Below are 27,150 nucleotides of genomic sequence, written 5' to 3' on the forward strand. Positions count from 1 at the left end.
TGTCCAAGTGCTTGTTCAAGCCAGCTTGCTCCTGCGTTTCCTCCTGTAATTTGACAACGTGATGGCGTGGACATTGAACATCTCAACGTGATGGCGTGGACATCGCAGCTGCCTGCACACGGAGAGAAGAGACAGTTGATCAAGCACACCAAGGCAGTGCTGCCGGGGTACAGCAGGAGGCAGGGCCAGGCCCAGTCTGTAAGTGGCAGCCTGGGTTACAGCAGCCTGGGATACAGCAGCCTGGGTTACAGCAGCCTGGGATACAGCAGCCTGGGATACAGCAGCCTGGGATACAGCAGCCTGGGTTACAGCAGCCTGGGTTACAGCAGCCTGGGATACAGCAGCCTGGGATACAGCAACCTTGGATACAGCAGCCTGGGTTACAGCAGCCTGGGTTACAGCAGCCTGGGATACAGCAGCCTGGGATACAGCAACCTTGGATACAGCAACCTTGGATACAGCAGCCTGGGTTACAGCAGCCTGGGATACAGCAGCCTGGGATACAGTAGCCTGGGATACAGCAGCCTGGGATACAGCAACCTGGGATACAGCAACCTTGGATACAGCAGCCTGGGATACAGCAGACACAGTTACAGCAGCCAGGCCTGCACACAGTGCAGTATTTCCTCCCCATTTTCACTCCCGTATTCCAGCCTTGGGATGCAGAGACATAAAAGTGCCACAGTGGCCCAGGAGACAGAAGCTTAAGAAAGAGATGGAGCCCTCTGTGCTTCAGGTCCTTTACAGCAGTCTGGGTTTTACAGCAGGAACACCATGCCACAGGCTTACACACACACACACACGCACGCACGCACACACGCACACACACGCACGCACGCACACACACGCACGCACACGCACGCACGCACACACACGCACACACACGCAGCATTTTGCGGCTGATAAATTCTCCTCCAGCTTTTCATTTGCATCTTTATGTGAAGGCAGAAACCTGCAGAGATTTCGTTCTTCCTGTTGCTAAATGAGAACTAAAGCAAATCTGTTTTACGGCCCCAACAGGAAGGAAAGCGATGCACGAACAGCGAAACTACAGCTGAAGAGATAACTGCTTCACACAGCCCACTCATGTCCTTAAGTGTCTGTGGTTCCTGTACACACCAGAAAGCTGGTTTGGAACTGGAGTCTAAATATACGGCCAGACGGCACTGACTGGCTTCGCTTCCATCGTGGAAAAGCTGCATGTTCATTCTGTCTATACCATTCTCCCCACTGTGCTGTGAGATAACTGCAAGAGTCCAAACAGGTCAACAGAGCCGAGTAAGTAATACTCAAATATAACAAGTTAAGTACATTTTAAACTCACATAGTCTGGGATTTTCTAAAACAACATCACAGACGTTTGGGGCTTGGCTATATCCATGGACTGTTCTGTAGGATGCAGACATGGTTAATGCAGGTTATGCTGATCCGTGGAAGCGTGTACCTACCTCCTGTGCACCTCCGTTGGCTGGGATCTCTTGGAGGCCGTGCCGTCCTGTAGGACACCCTTGTCCTGCGGAAGAGGGGCATCCCGCACAGGAAGCGACAGGACCAGGGTCTCTTTTGTGACAGTAAGAGCCTCTTCACCAGGCTGACCCATGTGCTGTTTCACGTAGTCAAAACCCTGCACCGGCTGGAGAGGGGAGGAGAGGAGAAGAGAGGAGAGGAGAGGAGAGGAGAGGAGACGAGAGAAGAGGAGGGGAGAGGAGGAGACGAGAGGAGAGGAGAGGAGAGGAGAGGAGGAGACGAGAAGAGAGGAGAGGAGAGGAGGGGAGAGGAGGGGAGGGGAGAGGAGAGGAGGGGAGAGGAGAGGAGAGGAGAGGAGGGGAGAGGAGGAGACGAGAGGAGAGAAGGGGAGGAGAGGAAAGGAGGAGATGGGAGAAGAGGTGGAGGAGAGGAGAGGAGATGAGAGGAGGGGAGATGAGGAGACAAGAGGAGAGGAGAGGGGAGGAGAGGAAGAGAGAGGAGAGGGGAGGAGAGGAGAGGAGGAGACGAGAGGAGAGGAGAGGAGAGGAGAGAGGAGAGGAAAGGGGAGGAGATGGGAGAACAGGGGAGGAGAGGAAGAGAGAGGAGAGGGGAGGAGAGGAGAGGAGATGAAAGGAGGAGACAAGAGGAGAGGAGAGGAGAGGAGAGGAGAGGAGAGGGGAGGAGAGGAGAAGAGGGGAGAGGAGAGGGGAGGAGAGGAGAGGAGTATTACATGGGTTATGCGAGGTTTTGTGTGAGACATAATAAGGACCTTGGGAGTGGTGGCATTTCATTTCCATCAGCAATGGTCTGTTGCTCACAGTGATTTATTAATGCACCTCCACTACTCAGTCTCACTATTCCACACAGCCCAAATATGCCAGGAAATGTTTAATCCAGGGAAGCCTACAGAAGCCTGTCTAACGTCTGTGTTGAGTTATAGGATACTCTCCAGCTGACAGAACATGCCAATATCAGGACATCTCTGCTTTTAAAGAGATGTACACATATACGTGGCCGACATCAGTTTTAGGAAACGAAAAACACAACCCTTTAATTCCGAGCTTTGAATAATTCAGGGCTCTTGCACTTTACTACACATGCTGTGTTCATGCACATTTGATGGTTCTCCTCCACACGTCTCTTCTCAGCGAGCAAGAAGGGACTTAATTTAGTTCTGGTCAAGCTAATCTCCAGAGACAGCGTTCTCCATTAACAAACAGCAGTGCTGTCTGGGGGTTCTGTTGGACACACTGATCTTGGACTACACACCTCCCCTTCTGTTCTAATGTAATTCACATGTACTACAGTCAAGTGTAATTCACTTGGGGCAGGGGGGCATCCATTAGCCAGGATTGAATTAGAGTAGCCATGGTACCCTTGACATTAGTCCATAACAGTCCCCGAACCCCTTACGTAAAGACGCCTTGCTTTAGTCCCAGTTCATGTTCCAGTTCTCTCTCTCTCTCACACACACACACACACACACACACACACATACATACACACATTATATATATATATATATATATACACACACGCACGCGCGCACACACACACACACACACACACACACACATATATATATATATATATATATATACACACACACACGCACGCGCGCACACACACACACACACACACACACACACACACACACACACACACACACACATACATACATACATACATACATATATATATATACACACACACGCACGCACACACACACACACACACACACACACCCACACCTTATATATCTTATAGGTGAAATTTCTGTGTGTCCATTTACTCTGTTACTCTGTTAGCCCGCCTCTAGCCTGCTCCTTACTGTGGATCCGGGCCCACCGGATCACTGTGGAACAGATATGATTTGGGAGGCGCTCTGAACATGGTGCTGACACTGATGTGGCAGTGGGCGTAGTGCGGGGATGATGAGGCTATCACGCACAGCAGTGCTGCCGGAGTTTTAACACGTGTCACTGACAATGCATGCATGAGATTGGGCCACCAGCCAAAAATAACCCATCAAAATCAGATCAGACCAGCGGTCAGACTCTCAGTATTGGATCAGATCAGTGGTCAGGCCACCAATATCAGATCAGACCAGCGGTCAGACCCTCAGTATCGGATCAGATCAGTGGTCAGGCCACCAATATCAGATCAGAGCAGTGGTCAGACACAGAGAACCATGAAGAACTGGGTGAACGCATGTTCATGGCTACATTTGGCCAAGACGAATGTTTCTAATAAAGCTGGCAGTGAGTGTAAATGTTTACACATATACAATATTACTGAGAATGTATTATACAGAAGTAGACTTTATAATGACTCTGTCCCCTAATCCACTGCACATGCACACACGCAGGCAGAAGGCAAACACATGCAAAGACATGCAATGGATCTGCTGCTCTGCGTTGTCCCGCGCTAAAAGAATTCTTCCCCAGCAGCAGACTGCTGTCTCGCACGCTGCAGTCTTCCCTCATGCCACACCGCGCAGGTTTCAGGCCAGCAGTTCTTCTCAACAGTGGCCTCCTGGCGAAATCGGAACACTTTTAAAAACCGCAAAGTCCGCAAAAGAACTTGTATTAGATAACCGTGTTCCTGAAAGCCAAACTTAAAACAATTGAGCGCGCTAGATTTGAGAGACTCAAAAAACCAGATCGAGAGAGTGCAAGATCAAAGGCCGGGTCGTGATTAGTGTAATTGCTGTGAAAGGTGCATTTCTGTCATTTAGAAGCAGCGTAGCCCCATTACAGGGCAAAGGCAGACTGGAAAAGCTCTAATCTGTAGGATTCAGCATGGCTCTCTCGCAAAGCCGTGGGAAAATGCATGTGCTGTAAGCATGAGTGCATTTGTTCTCTTGTGTATACCTCAGAATTAGAATCTGAATTAGTCATGATCTAAATCAAACTAACAGTAAAGATTTTTTAAAAGTGAATAAATGTGGATCAAAGCAGATCTAACTAAATCCAAAAAGAAACGGGTCCTTTTCTGACAGTCAAAAAAAGTGTTTATACAGACCTTCTGACTGCGAAGCGCACGTTCACAATGCGTGCTGTGCTGTGTCTGCTGTAAGCCTATTAAATCACTCCATGTTAATGTCCTGCTCATAGATTCAAACTTTACTTTGTCTCAAGGTCAAATATTTTTTACATTTAAAAAAAAGAAGTGCATTACCCTTGATGTCACTCTGAGGGCCCCGTTTAGGGTGGGTAGGGTGTGTTTCCGCTTTTGTTTTAGGTTGTGTTCAAGCCTTCCACCAAACAGGTGCACCATACCTGACTCAACTGCTTAAAACAATAATACTGATTAATAGGCAAGAGCTCAGACCAGCCAAGGCTGCCCTAATTCCTCCCTTGGCATCCCGAGTGCCCTTCCATTACATCATATTAATCTGGATTAATGGCAATCCCCCCCCAGCCCTGCAGGGAAGTGTTGTAAACTGTGCCCTGTTATAAACTCTGTAAATGTAAACAGCACAGTCCACCTTTAAACCATACACAGAGGCTCTTATCCAGACACACGTACGTGCTGGTCCTGACAGTGTGGTAGAACATGTGCCCCCTGGTAGTTGAATCCATGACCAAAGTTCAGAGCATTCTGTGCTCTTATATACACCCCAGTGAGCTGGTGTGTCCTTCAGGAGTGACACGGGCATGCTGGATCTGAGAGACAGTAAATGCTGCAGGTGGAAGAACATCCAGGAATAGTAAGGAGGAACACTCAACCAGACTGTAGAAGAGAAGATGGTAATGTGAAGGACATTGTGATAGTGGCATCTGCTGTGAAGGGAATTGTGATAGTGGCATCTGCTGTGAAGGGTATCGTGATAGTGGCATCTGCTGTGAAGGCCATTGTGATAGTGGCATCTGCTGTGAAGGGCATCCTGATAGTGGCATCTGCTGTGAAAGGCATAGTGATAGTGGCATCTGCTGTGAAGGGCATTGTGATAGTGGCATCTGTTGTGAAGGGCATTGTGATAGTGGCATGTGCTGTAAAGGGCATTGTGATAGTGGCATCTGTTGTGAAAGGCATAGTGATAGTGGCATCTGCTGTGAAGGGCATAGTGATAGTGGCATCTGCTGTGAAGGGCATTGTGATAGTGGCATCTGTTGTGAAGGGCATTGTGATAGTGGCATGTGCTGTAAAGGGCATTGTGATAGTGGCATCTGTTGTGAAGGGCATTGTGATAGTGGCATGTGCTGTAAAGGGCATTGTGATAGTGGCATCTGTTGTGAAAGGCATTGTGATAGTGGCATCTGTTGTGAAAGGCATTGTGATAGTGGCATCTGTTGTGAAAGGCATAGTGATAGTGGCATCTGCTGTCAGGGCATCGTGATAGTGGCATCTGCTGTCAGGGCATCGTGATAGTGGCATCTGCTGTCAGGGCATCGTGATAGTGGCATCTGTTGTGAAGGGCATTGTGATAGTGGCATGTGCTGTAAAGGGCATTGTGATAGTGGCATCTGTTGTGAAAGGCATAGTGATAGTGGCATCTGCTGTGAAGGGCATAGTGATAGTGGCATCTGCTGTGAAGGGCATTGTGATAGTGGCATCTGTTGTGAAGGGCATTGTGATAGTGGCATGTGCTGTAAAGGGCATTGTGATAGTGGCATCTGTTGTGAAGGGCATTGTGATAGTGGCATGTGCTGTAAAGGGCATTGTGATAGTGGCATCTGTTGTGAAAGGCATTGTGATAGTGGCATCTGTTGTGAAAGGCATTGTGATAGTGGCATCTGTTGTGAAAGGCATAGTGATAGTGGCATCTGCTGTCAGGGCATCGTGATAGTGGCATCTGCTGTCAGGGCATCGTGATAGTGGCATCTGCTGTCAGGGCATCGTGATAGTGGCATCTGCTGTGAAGGGCATAGTGATAGTGGCATCTGCTGTGAAGGGCATTGTGATAGTGGCATCTGTTGTGAAGGGCATTGTGATAGTGGCATGTGCTGTAAAGGGCATTGTGATAGTGGCATCTGTTGTGAAAGGCATTGTGATAGTGGCATCTGTTGTGAAAGGCATAGTGATAGTGGCATCTGCTGTCAGGGCATCGTGATAGTGGCATCTGCTGTCAGGGCATCGTGATAGTGGCATCTGCTGTTGCCTGTACTGCTCCCTATTCAGTTACAATGGTTATACTGAAGCTTCCTGTTCTTGAGGATTCACCTCCAGTCCACACAGTTCTACTGATCGATCATCTCAATCGATCATTCTCCCCCTACTGATTTCCCACAGATGAGAAAGAGAGAGAGAGAGACAGAGAGAGAAGGGAAAGAGACAGAGACTCTCTATGACCATGCAACTAAACACCATGCACACATCACACAGCAGACCACAGTACCTGATGGTGGTAGCTTCCGTCTCTCCGATACGAGGTCTGAACAAAAGCAGAATTAAAGATAAATTTCTCTTACAGTACTGGAAAGCCAGTGTCCTGGTAGCTAATATGGAGACACATTTATCTACGACACTGAGACTGTTTATAGCAGTACGTTGTTTATCATAGTTTTTGTTGAGTCCATTACACTTGACGTCACCTTGAGGTGCCCAGCTAGCGTGTGTAGGGTATGTTTATGCTTTTATTTTAGGGTGAATTTACGATTTCCAATCTACAGGTGCATCACACCTGACTCAAGTGCTCAAAATAACAGCAATAATAACAATGGTAAACAGTCAAGATGCTAATTAGTTAAGTCAGTCGGGTCACTGGTTGGTTAGAAGAAAAGCAGGACCCCAAAACACAGGATTGAGGACCCTTAGGTTCAGGTTCCCTGACTGGATTGGGCACTGTTCCGGAGGGAAGCCTACCTTGGTGCGAGGATGGAATCCACGGAACGCACTGGTCTTGAACACGGTGCGGTTCCTTCTGCATACGATAGCAATCACCATGACAACTGCAACCATGGCTAGCGACACTGGCGTCAGGACCGCCAGGATCCAGAGGTTACTGGGTACACTCTTCACTACAGCTACTCATGCACACACACACACACACACACACACACACACACACACACACACAAAGAATACCCATAAACCCACCCACTTATTCATTATGTTTTCTCATAATTACCAGTACATCCACTCTCTGCCTGCTCCTTCCCAAATGCATGCACAAACATAGTAATCCAAACGCCCTCTGTGTTTGCTTCTGGTTAGCTCACAACGAGCTCAAAGAGTCAAAAAAAAAAAGAAAACATTTTGTGCTGTTAGCTCTTTATCTATGAGATTAAACTCTCCCCAGTGGAGCTGTGTGTGTGTGTGTGTGTGTGTGTGTGTTTAGTTTGACAAGACAAGGCTTTGAAGAGCTCCAGGCCCCAGCCGAGAGCTCACACTGTGGGATGACTTCATTCTGAGCTATTCCTCACCACCCTCTCTGACAGAAAAACACTAATTTATTAGAAATTACTCGTAGGTGAACAGTTAGAGACAACAGCTTTCCTGCCACCACGCTCAGTTTGACTCCAGAAGGGGAAAAGCACACCTCTGGAGAACACACTTCAATTGGTTCTTCAAGACAAAATCCTTGGGTAAATGTGAGAACTTCTCAACTACATGTGTAAATAAGCTACATGGTTCTATGATGGTTGACCATACATATATACCATATATATACCATCTATACCCACAGCCTACTGGTGTATATATATCTACAGTCAAAATATTCCTTATGCATTTTCTTCTAGATGTCTGCTACTTAGCATATATGTTGTTCGTTTGGATTCATTACTGGGACCATTAACACCAACAATAAAATTAACAATAACTACAGTAATATTAATAGCTAATATTATTTTTAGTAGTAGTATAGTAGTTTGTTTATTGTTGCTAGAACACACAGTATGTGTGCAGTGTAATCAATGTAAAGGCTGAAATAGGCTGGCATACGCTCTGCTTGGACCTGGACGAAGTAGCCCAGGGTTAGTGCCATGGTCTGCGAGTCCACCATGTTCAAGGTCTTGGCCGCAGACGTGCCAGGGATGGGGGCCCCGTCCACCTGCACGTAGTAGGTCATCTCTGCGGGGTTCTTAGGGCCAGGAAGCCTCCGAATACTGACCATCTACAGGGCAACCACGGGTGGTTACGGACCAGATATGACACTTGGATTGAGGTTTAATAGCTATGGACTAAATGCTGACACTACTCTGGGCTAAATCCACTCTAAGCAATACTAATCGCATTGAACTAAAATACATTACATTTAGAGACCTAATATATTTACAGAGAGAAAATAATACAAATGGAAAGAGTATATGACAGATGAGCACACCTGTACTGTATATCCACCAATGGTGGTGGCTCGTCTGAAGCGGAGACCTCGTCGCCCGGCAACCAAAAAGAGCTCAGCTAGTCGCTGTTCCATCAGGCTAGCAAAGCTCTGGTAGCTGCCTTCCAGAGAGGAACTGTCAACGTCCTGAATTACTGCAGAGAGAGAGGGAGGAAGAAAGAGAGAAAGAGAGCAGGTACGGGAGAGGAAAAGGAAGAGAGAGGGAGAGAGAGAGAGAGAGAGAGGAAGGGAGAGGTAAGTTATCCTTCTTTCACTCCAGAGCCAAAGACTGCAGATACAGTAGGGCTGACCTTGTGGGAGAGAACTCACACATCGCGTGTGATAAAGTGTGAATGCACGTGAGAAAAACGTCAGTTTGCTCTTCTCTAATTATTCAGTTCAGTTATGCAGGTAGGTTACACCACCTGAAATACATTTTAACACCTATTTTATTTTTAAACATGGAAAGCTATTCTACCCCAGTAATTAGTGAGACATCTGTGAGATTCTGAGTTTTACCGTCCACGTCCGAACCAGCAGGACGTGTACTCAGCCAGTAAATCACTGCTCACATGTCTGCGGTGAGGCAGGCTGGGAGATACTCAGTGTACTTGGGGGACACTTTTAAATTTCCCACACTAAGATAATGTAATAAATCAGATTTTAAATTATGGATTCTGAGCGGAAATCTTTTTAACACATAAGGAAACTGCAAATTTAGAATTTAGTGCCTATAAATAATGTATCGGTACTTTCAACAAAGAACCTTGTGCTTATTGAATCACGTTAAAAATTCTGGCTATGGGAGGCAGCATAAGTGTGTGGGGCAGGAAGGTCTTGCCTGGGCAGCTATGTTACCTGTGATTACCCAGAACTCCCTGGTTGCCACGGAAGTATTCAGGTTGTGGTACTCCAAAGCTGTGAGAGAGAGAGAGAGAGAGAGAGAGAGAGAGAGAGAGAGAGACTCAAGGGGAACTCACCCGAGGAGAACTGACCCCTAAGACCGACTCGAGGAGAACTGACCCCTGAGTCTTGTTTATGTCGTTCAGGAACTTACGTTCAGCTATGAGCATGGGAGGGAAGAAAAGGAAGTACCCCACCAGCTCCGCGGTGAGCTGGTTCACCAGGCCGGTGGCCACAGTGCCGTTCAGCGCCGAGCTGCCATTCCACACCACGTACACCAGCGACACCGCCAGGGAATTCCCTGTTTGATAGGTGTTCAGGATCTGTCCATAGACACACACACAGACAGAAACACACACACACACACACACACAAATGCATGCAATCACATACAGGCATACAAATGCACACACAGTAAAACATACACATAGGCACACCAAAAACAAACACACACGCTCACAGACAAACATAAACAACAGACAAACACACACACACACACACACACAAACACACAAGCAGGTATGAAGAGAAACACACCAACAAACACACACAGAAACAAACAATCACACAAAGAGTACACAAAGATAAAAAAACGTTGGACTAGCATAGTGTTTTAAATGCATTTGAATGCAATTTGACATTCTATGTTGGAGTTTAAGCACCTCGACAGTAAGTATTCCATAAGTGTCATCGACTTTTTCCTGAGCTTCCGAGAACACGTTCTCCAAACGTTGTTCCATCGTTTGTACAAAACTACACGACTTGATGTCGTCTGTGGGACTCACAAACCTGAGAACTGACGCAGAACATCACACTGTTAAAGCCAGTTGGGGGTGGGGGGGTGATCACAGTCTCAGCAATGCCCAGAGCATACAGCACCAATTACACTCCTGATCTCAGGCCACGCCCACCTGTTTTCAGCTGCAGGTGGATACCGGGCGGGGGCAGCCAGGTTGCCACGGGAACAGGCACGGCCAGCGCCGCAGGAGTGTGGTGCCTGATGTCCTTCAGCAGCTTGTCGAGGCCATACGCTGTCAGAGACTCCACCACTACTGCTGCCATGAACACCGTCTTGTCGTTCATGACGTAGTATCCCAGGGTCACGTTGGACGGGGTGCTGGCGTCACGCTCTAGCTGAGAGGCGGGAACGCATCACATGTTCAGCGCTGAGGCTTGTGGAGCTGCGTGAGACGCACATTTCAGATTCAACCTTTTTCTTTGGGGAGCGACTGGATTTGTGGATTTGGGGGTCAGACACGCTGCCAGTGTGCACTCGCTAGCTGAAATGATCATGCCTGAGGTCATGTGATTCATCTGATTATTCATTATTTTACAGGATTTCTAACACATATGTTACTACTGAAGCCCATTTCAGACTACTAAACTCTAATGTTCTACAGTATTACTGAACTGCTGCTTAGCTACAATTACCATCTTTAGATTTCTGACTGGCAGTGTGATGTATATTGTCTTTGCTATCTACTTTTCCACTTATTCGTTGTCATGACAGCACTTCAGCTGCATGTGCGTCTGTGTGTTTCTGTGTGTGTCCAGCTAGTGTGTTTCTTATTAACAGGACAGAAAGGGTGAGCAGAAAAGATTAACAATCAACTCACTCCAAATGGCAAAAATCTCTCGAATCTTGTATGAGTATATATAATTTGTTATGGTTATGCAAGAGGTAATACCATTCATATCTGGGTAACAAGACTTATTCACACTGTACCAGTGCTTAAGAGGGGCCTGTGTACTGTTTTTTAAAACACAAGACATCACAAGAGTTTTCTTAAATGGTTTATGGGTCTAGATCAGTTATTTTCCTTTATAACATTTCCAGTGTTTTAGCTTGTTGTACTATACTGCAGGTAGCGAGAGAGAGAGAGAGAGAGAGATTGAGAGAGGGTGAGAAGAGAGAGTGAGAGAGAGGAAGAGAGAGTGAGAGGGAGGAAGAGAGAGAGAGAGAGAGTGAGAGAGGAAGAGAGAGAGGAAGAGAGAGAGAGAGAGAGGAAGAGAGAGAGAAAGAGCGAGAGAGAGCGATTGAGAGAGGGTGAGAAGAGAGAGTGAGAGAGAGGAAGAGAGAGAGAGCGAGAGAGAGAGAGCGATTGAGAGAGGGTGAGAAGAGAGAGTGAGAGAGAGGAAGAGAGAGTGAGAGGGGGGAAGAGAGAGAGAGAGAGGAAGAGAGAGAGAGAGAGAGAGAGAGAAAGAGAGAGGAAGAGAGAGAGAGGAAGAGAGAGAGAGAGAGAGAGAGAGAGAGAGAGAGTGTGGGCGAGAGACAGACAAATAGACACCTAGTGGATAAGAGTTCTCAGAGAGCAGACAGCACTAATTCTCAAGTTGACTCACTCATGCAGTGGGTAGAACAGGCACCAGGACTCTTCAAATGGTAATAATAACCATCTCTGCCATGTCAGACTCATTCACAATTAACAAGCCATCTATCTGCTGAACTCGGTGTACACGCCTCGCCGTTTGCCCACAGCTTGAAAACAATTCCCCCCTTTTAGGCCTCAGCAAAGACGTCACAACACAGTCCGGTGGGCTTCGTCCCACAGGCACGTACACGGTCTGTAGCTCATCATTGGTGCGAACCTGAAGACCGTGAGAAGATAGAAGCTGCTTCATCATTCTGGCTTCACGCAAGCACTGTTCCCAGACATTTACATTCCCAGGAAAGTGCTCTGCACTTTTTAGACACATGTGGAGAAGGTTGTGTGTATGATATTAACACTTCACACACTGCCACCTGCAAACCCACACCACCTATTCCACTGTCAAACTTCAATTCCCAAGATACAATAGTGGATAAAATCCAATTTCTTAATATCCATCAGAGACCACTTGAAGCACTATGGGAAATATATGAAAAGGAGGAATTCTGATACCCACTGACTGTGAATTTGTTTGCATCTAAAGATAACACGGTTTCCAATGGCAACAAAACTATTCATGTGCATTCGTTCTTTTCGTACAGTTCTTCATGTTCAGTTCTTCAGTTCTTCATGTTCAGTTCTTCAGTTCTTCATGCGTTCCTCAGAGAAGACAAGTGGGAACTGTGTGCTTAAAACTGCAGGAAGCAAATTGCATTACGGTTGGGGAATAACACCCTCTACTCGGATGCTGGAATCTTTAAAGGCTCTCTGTAGTGTGTTACGGTTGGGGTTTAACACCCTCTACTCGGATGCTGGAATCTTTAAAGGCTCTCTGTAGTGTGTTACGGTTGGGGTTTAACACCCTCTACTCGGATGCTGGAATCTTTAAAGGCTCTCTGTAGTGTGTTACGGTTGGGGTTTAACACCCTCTACTCGGATGCTGGAATCTTTAAAGGCTCTCTGTAGTGTGTTACGGTTGGGGTTTAACACCCTCTACTCGGACATTGGAATCTTTAAAGGCTCTCTGTAATGTGTTACGGTTGGGGTTTAGCACCCTCTACTCGGATGCTGGAATCTTTAAAGGCTCTCTGTAGTGTGTTACGGTTGGGGTATAACACCCTCTACTCGGACATTGGAATCTTTAAAGGCTCTCTGTAGTGTGTTACGGTTGGGGTTTAACACCCTCTACTCGGACATTGGAATCTTTAAAAGCTCTCTGTAATGTGTTACGGTTGGGGTTTAACACCCTCTACTCAGATGCTGGAATCTTTAAAGGCTCTCTGTAGTGTGTTACGGTTGGGGTTTAGCACCCTCTACTCGGACATTGGAATCTTTAAAGGCTCTCTGTAGTGTGTTACGGTTGGGGTTTAACACCCTCTACTCGGACATTGGAATCTTTAAAGGCTCTCTGTAGTGTGTTACGGTTGGGGTATAACCCTCTCTACTCGGACATTGGAATCTTTAAAGGCTCTCTGTAGTGTGTTACGGTTGGGGTTTAACACCCTCTACTCGGACGCTGGAATCTTTAAAGGCTCTCTGTAGTGTGTTACGGTTGGGGTTTAACACCCTCTACTCGGACGCTGGAATCTTTAAAGGCTCTCTGTAGTGTGTTACGGTTGGGGTTTAACACCCTCTACTCGGACGCTGGAATCTTTAAAGGCTCTCTGTAGTGTGTTACGGTTGGGGTTTAACACCCTCTACTCGGACGCTGGAATCTTTAAAGGCTCTCTGTAGTGTGTTACGGTTGGGGTTTAACACCCTCTACTCGGACGCTGGAATCTTTAAAGGCTCTCTGTAGTGTGTTACGGTTGGGGTTTAACACCCTCTACTCGGACGCTGGAATCTTTAAAGGCTCTCTGTAGTGTGTTACGGTTGGGGTTTAACACCCTCTACTCGGACGCTGGAATCTTTAAAGGCTCTCTGTAGTGTGTTACGGTTGGGGTTTAACACCCTCTACTCGGACGCTGGAATCTTTAAAGGCTCTCTGTAGTGTGTTACGGTTGGGGTTTAACACCCTCTACTCGGACGCTGGAATCTTTAAAGGCTCTCTGTAGTGTGTTACGGTTGGGGTTTAACACCCTCTACTCGGACGCTGGAATCTTTAAAGGCTCTCTGTAGTGTGTTACGGTTGGGGTATAACACCCTCTACTCGGACATTGGAATCTTTAAAGGCTCTCTGTAGTGTGTTACGGTTGGGGTTTAACACCCTCTACTCGGACATTGGAATCTTTAAAAGCTCTCTGTAATGTGTTACGGTTGGGGTTTAACACCCTCTACTCGGATGCTGGAATCTTTAAAGGCTCTCTGTAATGTGTTACGGTTGGGGTTTAACACCCTCTACTCAGATGCTGGAATCTTTAAAGGCTCTCTGTAGTGTGTTACGGTTGGGGTTTAGCACCCTCTACTCGGACATTGGAATCTTTAAAGGCTCTCTGTAGTGTGTTACGGTTGGGGTTTAACACCCTCTACTCGGACATTGGAATCTTTAAAGGCTCTCTGTAGTGTGTTACGGTTGGGGTATAACCCTCTCTACTCGGACATTGAAATCTTTAAAGGCTCTCTGTAGTGTGTTACGGTTGGGGTTTAACACCCTCTACTCGGATGCTGGAATCTTTAAAGGCTCTCTGTAGTGTGTTACGGTTGGGGTTTAACACCCTCTACTCGGATGCTGGAATCTTTAAAGGCTCTCTGTAGTGTGTTACGGTTGGGGTTTAACACCCTCTACTCGGATGCTGGAATCTTTAAAGGCTCTCTGTAGTGTGTTACGGTTGCGGTTATAACCCACCTCGACTCGGACGCTGGAGTCATTAAAGGCTCTCTGTACTGCGAGTGACAGGCCTCTAGCCAAGCTCTGTTTCAACCCATCTTCTAGGCGATTCCTCTTCATTTGGATGGCTACAACTGGGTGATAGCAACACACACGCAGAGTGAGATGAGATGGTATTTCCTCAACTGCTCTGAAAATCACAGTGCTCATGAGAAAATGCCCAGTTCATCTACAGAACATAATAATACACACACATGCAGTATCATCAGAACATTAAATTAGAGCAAAGTGGAATCATTTCTCCTGCTACCCTGAAGAGGTTAATATGACCTAGGATGGACTTTAGAATTAGGATTAGGATTAGGAGGAGCCTTTACTTTACTAAAGAAGATCTCTAATAACTCTTAATTTACAAAATATGAGGTGTGGGGGAGTGTGGGGCAGATCATTCACACCAGCACAGTTGGCAGGAAGTTCTCCCACAATCCTCCTCACATCACCCCTGTTTCTGACTACTGAGCTGTACTGAAGGGAGAGAAAAAGCTTTAACACTGACATTTATAATAATTTTCATTTAGTTCCATGTGTGGGCCATAAAACCCAATACTTCAAGGAAATAGCTCCCGGCATGAACAGTCAATAGTCCTTGATTAGCATAATGTAGTTTGTATGCTGCAGTGTCGGTAGAACAAAGCAAGAGTTTTGCCTCATCTCATTCCTATAAATACTTGATTCCTTAAAACAAAAAGATTTATTTGTATTTTTAACACCTTTCCCTATCCTAAAATTCCATTACAGTATCCCCATGTGTTCAGGCAATATAATCTCTTGAAAACTGAGACTAAGGACTGAGAGAGCTCACGGCGCTCACCGGTTCGGACCCAGAACTTCTCTGTGACGTTGCAGGTTGTGGGAGTGCTCTCAGTAGGGGGGTTTGGCCTAGTGGGGCTGCTTCCAGAGGTAGCTACCGTGGAACTCTGAGGGGTCGCAGTGGTTGTTGTAGTTGCTAACGTTGTCGTTGTTGGTGCAGCCGTCGTCGTAGTCGTCGTGGTGGTAGTCGTGGTCACCGTTGTCGTTGGAGGTTCTGTTGCGAGCGTTGTTGTTTCGGCGGACGTCGTGGGCGGTGCTGTCGTTGTGACAGCCGCTGTGCTCGCAGGACCAGTAGTGGGCGGAGTCACAGTCGTGGCAGTCACAGTTAAGGGTGTGACCGTGGTGGTGGTCACTGTGGTAAGCTGGAGGCTGTCGCCGGTCACAGTGTCAGGGTTTGTGCGCGCCGGAGATGTGGATGAGGCATTCTCAGCCATGCTGCTGTTCGAGCCCAGAGTGGAGGCGGGGTCTGACCTAGTCATGTGATCTGTGTGAGCAGGTTCTGTCTCCTCCAGTATTCTGAGGAAGGAACCTGGAGCTGTTGGGAGGTCTGGGGTCATCACGTCACCAAGAGCATCTTCTGAAAGAAGACAATATCCTTACGAATCAACAGGGAAGTCCACTCATTTTACATTTTTCTGAACTGTATTTTTGTGGCATGCTACAATAAATGTTATTTTGAAGTATAAAATTCATAATTCCAGCTTTTAATTTACAAAATATCAAAACATTCAGAGAATCTGAAAATTAATTGCACTATCCATATTTTTTTTAAATCAATTTTCTGTCTTTGCAGTTGGATAGATCAAAATGTTTGTTCTTAATGTTCAAGTAACAGACAACAAAAACCAAATTTAAAAACAGTAATATTTTCAGCGAAGTATTGTATGGATTGTATAGTATATATTATAGATTATATACTATTCTATACAATCAGGGTATTCATAACCAGTAAATTCCTGAACAGCTGGCAACCTCAACAAAGCATCAGCTTCTTCTCTGAGTCTGTAGGATCCGCCCTGCTCTGAATACCAGAACGAAACTAAAGTCATGTAAAAAAATTTTTTTTTCAGAATTGAAGTGGTTAGGATGATATTTTTTTTACAAACATCAAAAGCCAGAAACGTAAAAATTTGCTGAAATCAAAAACACTTTTACAAATTCTTTTTTGCTACCTTAGATGGGATCAGGAGATAAGCTTTATGACGCCAACACTTCTTTAATAAGACACGGTAGAGCTGTAATCTGATTATGACCAACACAATACGGCTGGTGATCATTCATAAGTGTAAACATGACTAATATGAGGAGGTGCCTCTGCAGACGAGCCATTAGTAGCATTGGTAGCTCCCGCACATCCAGCACACGCCGTACCTGGGCTGGTGCTTGATGCGCTCTTGATTTGTGCCAAATGGGTCGGTGTCTGTGACCCTCCAGCAGGTGGCTTCTCCGGGGTCTTGTGATTGGTCCGATCGTCACTGTTGCCGGGTGGGGAGGGCAGAGACTGCACCAGATCCCGAGGCAGTGTGCCTGAGCCAGCCCTCAGGGTCAGCACTGAGGAGTACACAGCCTGCTCTCTGCTGCTCGCCGCTGCCCCTGCTGGTACGGAGTAGGACTGCAGGAGAGCCTCACCCTCCTCGTCCGGGAGCGAGAGGGGAGATGATACGTGGGAAGCTCCAGGGGAGGCAGACACTGCAGCCTGCCCATCTGCTGCCTCAGGGCTGCCCTCATCTGGACGAACACAAACAGAACATGGCAATGATTCTTACATGAGGGGATTACAATACATTACAGTACGTTTCTTTACATTTGACTGTAGCTTTGGACCAGCTACAAATGCACAGCTGACAAATAAAGATCTTGAATCTTGAATCAAGAATTTGGGAGAGATGGGTTAGGCATCTTAAGAAAACCCTTAGTGTCTCAATAATAAAATATATTATTACAGATGTCAGAAAGAGACTTTTATTATATTTTTATATTTATATTATTGATGATAAAATATTTGAAAAAGAACTCCAAAAACATTTGTTTAGAAAAAACAACAATAAATAAATAAAAATACACACATTTAAGCATTTTCTTCCTGAGAATCTTGAGGTCCTTTGATGTGCAAATAAATAAATTATTTAATTTCCTTTCCCATGTTTTATAAAACTGTTGTTTGTAGTGCTTCAACGTTCATAAGCTGGAGGGCACAATAAAGTAGGATGCATAAAACAAAAAGGATTAAGCAATAAATAAACCAACAACAAAACCCTAGACGGCTCTGCTCATATCTAAAAGACCTTTCTAGTAGTAAAACTGAATTAATAGTGTAGAACTTTACAAATCCAATAAATAACTACCTTACAGAAAGGCCCCTTTTTCACTCACATTGGCGTGAGTGATTGTAAAAGCTAATATATATCTGACTGTATCTGAGTATGAGAAAGGCATTATATAAATGTTAATAATAATAAGTTTAAGTATAATATCTAAATGTATAGTGCTTTTATATTATTGCATTATTATTGTATTGGTGTTGGCTGAAAGCTTCTAATATCTGTATCCTGTTTTCTTATGATTGCTGTTTTTAATGCCAGTCATCACCATGACATCGGTAGCGTTCACATTTCTGGCTCGGGCATTCCCAGTGGTACCGGCACCTGGGCCGGTGCTTAACGCACTCTCGGGTTGTGCCAAACAGGCTGGTATCTGCAGACCTCCAGCAGGTGGCTATATTCTCCTTTTTAGGGTTCATTACTCATTCCAGTTTACAGCCGATGTAATTCCAGCCCACATGCAGGTGATGTGGTTTCGGTGGCAAGAGACCAGCGCTGATGAGGTGCATTTTAACGAGGAGTGTTGGATACACACTTTTTTCTCTGTCCGCGCATAATCCCTGAACATCAAGAGGAACAGCTTGCACCGTTCAAAATATGACCAGCATAAAAACACAAGGCAAAAAGCTCATGAGTCATCACCAGCAGAGCGGAGAAATAAAGACAGAAGAGAGTCAGATGCAATCATCTTTTTTGTTTTTAGGTCAAGGGGAAGAGAAACTCATATTCAGAATATACAGGAACACTAGAAGCAGTGCCTGCAAAATAGACAGCTCACACGAACACAGTTTTATCAACCAATTACAACTGTCTTAAAGTCATCTTTATGGTAAACGAAAAAGAGAGGGAGGGAGGGAGGGAGAGAGGGAGGGAGAGAGGGAGGGAGAGAGGGAGGGAGAGATGGTATGGTGGAGTGAATAACACTTTGGGACGCGTTCCTGCACATTTTGTGCATCTGACCTCCAGCTTCAGTCCTGGTGATGAATGCCCAACCATCACTGTAGTCCATGACTCTGTCAATGTTATGCTCCCGGAGATAGGAATGAAATATAGGGCAGTAAAAGTGTATTAATCATCTCCGAGCGTCTGCGCAGTGGTCCTGCACTGACGAGACACAGGAAAAAGGGCTGTGGTTTTTCTCTTTCCCTAACTTAAGCGTGTTAAATAATTCACATGCCCTGGTGCTTTGGCTGTACTTTCAAAAAAAAGGAGCTAACATAAAATGCCTTTAATTTTCTGGATTCTTCTGCAGCGTGTGTGTGTGTGTGTGTGTGTGTGTGTGTGTGTGTGTGAGAGTGTGTGTGAGAGTGTGTGAGAGTGTGTGTGCGTGTGTGTGTGTGTGTGCGTGTGTGTGTGCGCGTGTGTGTGCGCGTGTGTATATGTATGTGTGTGTGTGTGAGTGTGTGTGTGTGTATGTGTGTGTATATGTATGTGTGTGTGTGTGTGTGTGTGTGTATGTGTGTGTATATGTATGTGTGTGTGTGTGTGTGTGTGTGTGTATATGTATGTGTGTGTGTGTGTGTGTGTGTGTGCGCGTGTGAGTGTGTGTGTGTGTATGTATGTGTGTGTGTGTGTGTGTATGTGTGTGTGTGAGATTGTGTCAGTGTCACAGTGACAGGTCACATTGAAAGCCTATTCTCCAGCAGATAGCCACCTGTTCTGCCAGTTTGAGCATATGGGGTATTCTGAGAGAGACACAGGGAAAGGCAGGGGTCTTACGAGAGGGGTCCAGGGAGAAGGCACGCACGCACACACACACACACACACACACACACACACACACACACACACACACACACTACTGAATGTCCCTCTATTGCCTCAATAAACGTATTCTTCCAGCAACTGAGTGGCACTTAGCACTGGCAGAGGAAAAGATTTACAAACCCTTTAACGGCTCCTGGAGCAGTCATGTGATTCAAATAAACGAAGCTAATCAAACGCTACTGCTAGTCACAGCAAAGCGACTCGACTGCATGGCTGACTCAAAGCACAGACGCTCCATGCATCATGGTGCGCAGCGATCTCTGGCTAGGACCCTAAGACACTAATCAGAAATGACTGTAGAATCATGCTCCTTCTATTCATCAACCACGGCCAGAGTGGAACTAAGGGTCCGTCAGATGGAAAGGCATGGCGCTTATGCATTATAGAGACAGGTGGTGCTGGGTGACGTCGGGTACTGGGCCAAAACCAGTGAAGACCACGAGAAGCTCATGTATGGGAGGCCAGGCATGGTGTCACACCGGTCCAACAGGACAGATTCGCCGCCCAAAAATCTATTCATAGGTCTCCATCTGCGTTTCATTGGGTTTTGGCGGCGCGCTGACGAGCATGCACCTGCCTGTCACTCGCCATGAGGTGATCAGAAGACTTTAATTTAACGTGGAAATTAGAGCCTGATTGCTCCCTTGATCTCAGTTCATTTGAACTGGGAAAATTTGAAATTAAAAACCACATTTGGCTGAGGCTTTTCCACCCACTTTAGTGTCAAAAACCCATGACACATTTCTTACTTCAACCGCAGAAGCAGATTACCAGGTCTGTGTGCTACCAAACAGATTAAACACTCTGACACGGAACTGGCTGCAGTCCAGGTTAACTCCAGCCATGTCTCTTACTGCAGGACTGAAGAGCTTCTCCGCCCTTGGCATGAGGATGTACTAAACACATGCACATTATGTGATTTCCTCTGTAGGTTTAACAAACTGTAGCATAAAGCAATAGGTCAAACTGATCCAGTCTGGAGCTTCTACTGGGATACTGGGATATCATCCTGGTCACGGACCAAGTCACTATGGACAAAAGCATCAGATTAATGGCAAAATGTAAAGGCAGAGTTGGGTAAACAGCTGCTGGGCGTTCTGTCACTTACTAGCTCTGATTTCACAGTCAGTCCCGTGAGGAGCATCTGTGACAGGCGTATTGAGAGGCTTCAGTGGATTTACGTGGTGCACACTCTATTGTTTTGTGGATTTGACTTTGAATGTATAGAACTGCCATTTTTACCCATCAGTCTATAATTAAATCACCCAGAACGACAAAGTGACCCATAAGTTAGACTTTCAAAAATCTAATTTGTGATCAAATTGTGGCAAGGCATAGATCGGGTCAAGGATATAAAACAATATCTACGGCTTTGAGTATTCCTAGGACTGTGGTAGTTCACAGAACCTCAATAATTTCTTCCTAACTGGGCATCCGTGCAAGAAGGGCGTTGGTGAGTGAGGTAAGAAATATCCCAATGGGTAAAGAACTCCAAATGGTCTGGTCCGAGATGGGGGAGCTCCATGAATCAGGCCGTCACGGTCGAGTGGCAAGACAGAAGCCACTGTTGAATAAAAGCATATGATGGGCCACTTGGTAACAACTGAAGGACAGATGAACGCACCCAAATGCAGGTACATCCTTGAAGAAAACTGCCTCCAGAGAGCATGCAAACATTTCAGCACGAAGATGACTCGAAGCATATAGCCGAAAGAACACTGGAGTGGCTTCGGGGCAAATCGGTTAATGGCCAAGGCAAAGACCAGGTTCACACCCCATCGAATATCTTTGAAGAAACCTAAAGATGGAAGTTTACAGATATTTGCCATCCAGTCTGATGAACCTTGAGAGGACCTGCCCTGAAGACCTAGATAACCTGCCCAAATCCAGACATGCTAAGCTTGTACAGATGTATTCAGGAAGACCAGCAGCTGTAACTGCTCCAAAGGGGCTTCGACAAAGTATTGAATTTATGGTCTGAATACTTTTGGATTTCAGTTTTTGATTTTTAACTTTCAAAACTCTAAAAACATTTGTTCACTTTGTCATCATGGTTAAATAAGTGTAGACCGATGGGTAAAAATGGCAATTATATTAAATCCAAATCAAATTCACAACACAGAGGGTGCAATAAGTCCAAATAATTCCTGAACCCACTGTACATGGGAATTACAGTAGGCTTGTGAGGGCTGAATATGACAGCTGCAGAGCAAAGTGTGTTTTTTGACCAAATATGAATCCTGTGCAGTCCTAGTCCTATAACTCTGTACGCCGGACGAGAGTTTGACAGCTCCAACTGAGGAACATGTCTATAAATAACTACAAAATAGTGACTAGTTACTAGTTTTCCATCTGTTTTGATTAGCAGTCATATTTGTGGTAGTATATTGTCAGAAGGAATTCCTGAATGTACATTTATTTGGCTTGCATGACCAGCCTGGCACAGGAAGTATCTTGTTAACTAGCAGTACTTAGCTCAAGCTCCCCAGAGGATCATGGATCCTGCTGCAACTAGCCCCAGAGGATCGTGGATCAGACTCATCACTAGTTTGGGATCCATCCTGTCAGGTAAGCTGAGAAGACAAACTGTGAATGAACTATACCACATGTAAAGTGTGCCAGAATAATGATGCATAATGACTTTTTAGATTGCACATATGCCAGCACCAGTGTGATGCAAGCCGGAGGTCAGTTCTCGGTTAACAAGCCAGAGTCACAGGTAGTCCCGTACACTGCGATTACTGAGACAGCTTTTGGAGAAGTGGGTCAGCAATGTCACGTGAGGAGACCAGAGGCCGAGTACCCAACCAACAGGAGGAAAACAAAATCAACAAACAACAACAACAGGCTTATAATTTCAACATGACACTGAAATCAAGGTGAGGAAGACAAAGCATAAACAGAGACTCCAGAGTAATGATTGGGCTTCTGAATAAAGGAATTCATTTTTCAAGTGTTCTTCTTTAGCTCTAGTATGTTTTTGGATTTTTGACTTACTGGATGCATATAAAAATCTATACACCACAGCGGTTCAGTCGTACCACAGTGTTTCCAGAGGGGAAAAAAAGATTCGGTCATTTACTGTCGTAACAAGAAAACATGGGTTAGATTTAAATCAGCACCGGGTCCAGAATAGCCCGCAGGCTCCAGTGTAGCTGTGTACACTGTGAACAAGATAATTAGAAGTGTGACAGCACACACACATCCACACGCGTCCTGCCTCCATGAGTACAGATACATCAGTGGATAAGTCATAGGGAGGGATGGAGGAAGAGCACTGGCAGGACTAGCAGATTTAGGAGATGAGTTAAAAGATTTCGCCTGCAGCCGCTGTGTCTGCGTCACCTGCCGACACGTGCTGAAGATCCCACTGTTACGGCCTCTGATGGAAAGAGGGATACATCTCTCCATCACATACGACCTCAGTCCTCGTGAAAGGACTCACATTTTCTTAACGGGCAATAAGAGTGGCATCTCAGTCTGCGTTAGCCGTAAATGTTAAAAAATACAGTTTTTGGTACTGGGTCTGGGTTTAGGGATTAGAGCGTTTTGGGTTTAGAGTGTTTCGGACCACAGACTGTCTGCGTCTTTGCACAAACTGCGCTATTTAACAACATTTTAACATTTTACACTACACTAACTAAAAAGCACTATATAGTCTTGTTACAGTGATGACAGTTACTGTCTGTACTACATCATGTAATTCTGTCAGTTACACCAGAAGAACTTTGTCCATAAAACCGTCGTGGGCTAAGAAACACCCTCCCTTCCTCATTCATCACGATAAAGGAATCCGGAATATAACTGGATAAGCATTACTGCCATCCTCGCATGGAATGCAAGAATATTTGCTGTGCAGAATTTTGTCTACACGGGAATAATGTCCCGCTTTGGCCGTGGCAACAACCTTTCATTTGTGTTGCTGAAAAGCCATGCCATGAAATACTGAGGAAAGCACAGAAGAGATCCGGATAAGCATTCCATCCCAGACAAGTGTAACTCCAGGACAGGGCTCGGGGTAGATCCAAGTCCATGCCAAATCTGTCTGCAGACAGGGAAACAAGAAGGCCCGACTCCGACAAGCCAGCCACAACGAGACAGAAGCACCTCAGTATGGAACACATGAGGCAAAGGGGTCCCCCAGTCACCTGGAAATAAGACCCAGACAGGAAAAAGACCAGCAGAGCACGGAGAACGGTCCAGAAGGGCTTCAATATGGACATCATGAAGCCAGGCTAACAGTCGCCCCACGGGTCTGTACCACACCAGTGCAGCAGAACACTGCAACACTCTTGCTCTGAGCCACCACATCAAAACTCTTTCCCAGTACCTGTCTCCTTGGGCTCCGGCCGGGGGGGTCTGTGTTACACCTCCGTCACGTCAACTCATCACGCTGAATGACGTGGAGGGAAGACATCGGGAGTGTTTCTTAGCTGGACCGCCTGTCCGCCAGGCTAGACAGGTGAATGAAGCCACACTAAACGTGAACGAGGGCTCGCGGTTTCTTTCCAGCTCCCCCTCGCTCCTGTATCTCTCTGCCTGTCTCTCCCTTTCATTCTCATCCAGGCTAGTGCTCATCTCTGAGCCACACGGACGTCTGGGGAAAGAGGAGGGCAATCGAGGCTCTTTAAAACATGGGTTTCAGGACGGAATTGCAGCCTTCGGTATTACAGGGTCTCCGTGATCATATCCGAATGAAGTCATGTGACCCACTGTGCACGTCACATTATTGTTTCCTGGTGACCAAGATTACCAGTCCTGTTCTTTTGTTATCACACCACCATTTTTTAAAATGTATTTATTAAAATAAATAAATGTAATTTATTATGGGACCACGACCCATACGTTGACCTGTGTGATACTCATAAACGAAGATGACTCGATTATATTTTGTCTTTTTATTATTATTTAATGAATGTTGCATCTTGGTTTGAACATTCACAGACAAAGAGCTGAGAAGTTCCTTGTTTGGAGGATGCTGTGTGGAACAAATGTGCAGAGTAACGGAATGTCACGTGACATACGAAAAGGGACAATTATTTGAACACGAGACCTCCGACTCATTTCAGTACGGACGTGGTTGCACTGGCAGGCTGAAAGGAAGCGTAAAGGCACCAGAAAGTGATGTGAAGTTGCATGTCTAATTCATGCAGAAAATACGCATGTGAGTTTCCAAGGAGCGTTCGGAGAATGCAAGTCCATGGTCTTGGTTGACGCGCACACACACACACACAAACACACACACACACACACACACACACACTACCACCACCACCTCCACTACACACAACCACAACCATAATCACTACCACCAGCCAAGTCTCATTCAAGGCTCACATTACAAATTCATACCAACAATCCAACAGTAAACTATGCAAACGATGAATGCCTCTAGCAAAGCAAAAACACAATATTAACAGTTATCACTAAACACATAAAAAGTGTAAGTTTTACATCCGATGCACTGAACAAAAACAAAATAAAAGCATTTCTTTGAATTACACGTAGACTTTGCATGACAAACCCTGCCCACCAACTCGGATGCCCCGCCCATCTAATCTTAAACTTCGCCCATCGGCCTGATTTCAAGTATGACCATAAAATGGGCTTTCATTTTCTTGGTGCATCATACAGATTTAACCAAAGTTCATCATTTGACTGTTGTTTTCTCAGAAAAGGACAAGCATGGATGTGGGCAGGTGTGTTTAAGGCAACATATTGATCTGTGGTGCAGATAACACGGCAAGAAAGATGTAACGTGCCTTCAGCCGGATCAACCCCGTGCATTACATAATAGGTGTGATGAACACGACCTTTTTCACAGGTATTTTTCAATACCCCCTCAGATGCTCTAGTCTGAGGTAGCACATAAGGTTAAAAAAAAAGAAGAAAATGCAGATGTTCTGAGTAGCAGACAAAATTTCCATTAAGCCTTTTTGATTGATCTGGATAAAGTGGATATAGTCAGCTCTGAAGAACACAGTTAAAGAAAATGGTACCACATAACAAAAATTGCATCAACATTGTCTAGAATCCTTTTTATTGTTGTAATATGAATTTTCAATCGATAGAGAATATATGTTTCAGATAAATTCAAGGTCATCCCCTGTACTGATCCCCGTCAACACGTATTTACACTGACTGCGGCGCACAATCGCAGGCCTGTATTAAATATGCATTAAATGCTCGATGCATCGTTTTAACGTTGTTACTTAATAGACCGCAAAGCCCGTCGCGTTAATATTCTTTTCGTCCTACTGCCAGAAGCCAGGCGATGTAAAAAGAGGGACGGGAAGGTGTGTGATTCAGCAGTGCGCTCGGCTCGGACTCACCGCCAGTCACGGCACCAGGTAGCGGGTGCCTGCGTCAATCTAACAACACTAACGTCCATGGGAGGCGTGCAGACAAAGCCAGGCCTGGCAACTCGCGTCCAGAAGTCAAACAGTTAGTGCGTCCTGAAAGTTACTTCTGAGACTGTGAGGTTTGCGGGTGAAAAAAATATAGCACGCGTTTAAATACAGTGACCGAACAAACTGGTGTCCACAGGCTGCGCTTAGCGTGTTCAGCGCACAGACAGTGCGGTCGAGCGTAAATGTGGATCCAAGCGGACGGCGCTGGAACGGCCCTGTCTACTTTCGTGCGGACACTTCGTGTAATGAAGCAGAAAAGCGTTAGGACACGGAGCACGCCAGATGTGAAACGGTCCTGTAACGGCCTTGACATCAGCGCATCACCGAACGGTTCAATGCCTCGCTGGGAGTAATTACAAAGAGGTAAATAAGTGCTCCGAAAATGAAGACAAGGCAACTTCCTAGTCCAGGTCTCCTGTAATAAAGATTCCACTTTCTAGGAATCAGCCCAGTGGAATATTATGTCAATCTGCTTCAGGATTCTGGGTCAGTTGCTCTCTCTCTTTTGCTATCATTTAGAGAGGTAGGCCATTAGTCCATAATGCCACAAGGGTAACAACAGGCTGTAGGAACCAACAGTGATGTACCATCAGAAGGTTCATCGGGGATATATGAGAATTACACATAAGAATTACATTGAATAAGATATCTGGTCAAAGCAGAGAAATATGAATGTTTCTAAGATGATTAACGTGAGGTCAAAAGAGTTTCATTTTGAGCAAAAGGAGCTTTATCCAATTTCTTAACTACACCCTGGAGGTGATGTGAGACATGTTTATGGTTTGACACCCCAATCTCTGTGACTGTTCAGTTTCATCTTTCATAACATTTATGCAATATTATTCTTTACTTTCTTCTCTCAAAATATTCCTTACTTATTTTTTAGGTGTCAGAAAGGCAAAATATAAATAAAACATTAGGATGAGGTGTCATGTTGGGCTTCTCATTTGATCGCATCTCTTTGTTAAGCAACATAAGTGGAATTGCTTTATGGAATACTGGATAATAA

At 45.5% G+C, this 27,150-nt stretch overlaps 1 protein-coding gene across 7 annotated transcripts in view; it reads right to left on the bottom strand.

Annotated features, from left to right (window-relative positions):
- kiaa1549la (KIAA1549-like a) overlaps window positions 1–27,150 on the bottom strand; it is a 47,726-nt gene that overhangs the window by 16,604 nt on the left and 3,972 nt on the right. For 5 of the 7 annotated variants that reach the window (XM_035532396.2, XM_035532395.2, XM_035532394.2 and 2 more), the window contains exons 2-13: window positions 17,015–17,371; window positions 15,645–16,220; window positions 14,792–14,907; window positions 10,549–10,771; window positions 10,300–10,433; window positions 9,792–9,960; window positions 9,593–9,652; window positions 8,738–8,889; window positions 8,356–8,527; window positions 7,276–7,436; window positions 6,809–6,844; window positions 1,449–1,633 (exon numbers count right to left, since the gene is read on the bottom strand). In XM_035532396.2, coding sequence (XP_035388289.1) covers window positions 1,449–1,633; window positions 6,809–6,844; window positions 7,276–7,436; window positions 8,356–8,527; window positions 8,738–8,889; window positions 9,593–9,652; window positions 9,792–9,960; window positions 10,300–10,433; window positions 10,549–10,771; window positions 14,792–14,907; window positions 15,645–16,220; window positions 17,015–17,371 — 2,341 coding nt within the window. The remainder of the gene's footprint in view (window positions 1–1,448; window positions 1,634–6,808; window positions 6,845–7,275; window positions 7,437–8,355; window positions 8,528–8,737; window positions 8,890–9,592; window positions 9,653–9,791; window positions 9,961–10,299; window positions 10,434–10,548; window positions 10,772–14,791; window positions 14,908–15,644; window positions 16,221–17,014; window positions 17,372–27,150) is intronic. The other 2 variants (XM_035532393.2, XM_081699132.1) reach the window with 2 other exon arrangements.

Source organism: Electrophorus electricus, chromosome 16, assembly GCF_041902795.1.
Source record: "Electrophorus electricus isolate QZ-2024a chromosome 16, ASM4190279v1, whole genome shotgun sequence".
NCBI lineage: Eukaryota > Metazoa > Chordata > Actinopteri > Gymnotiformes > Gymnotidae > Electrophorus > Electrophorus electricus.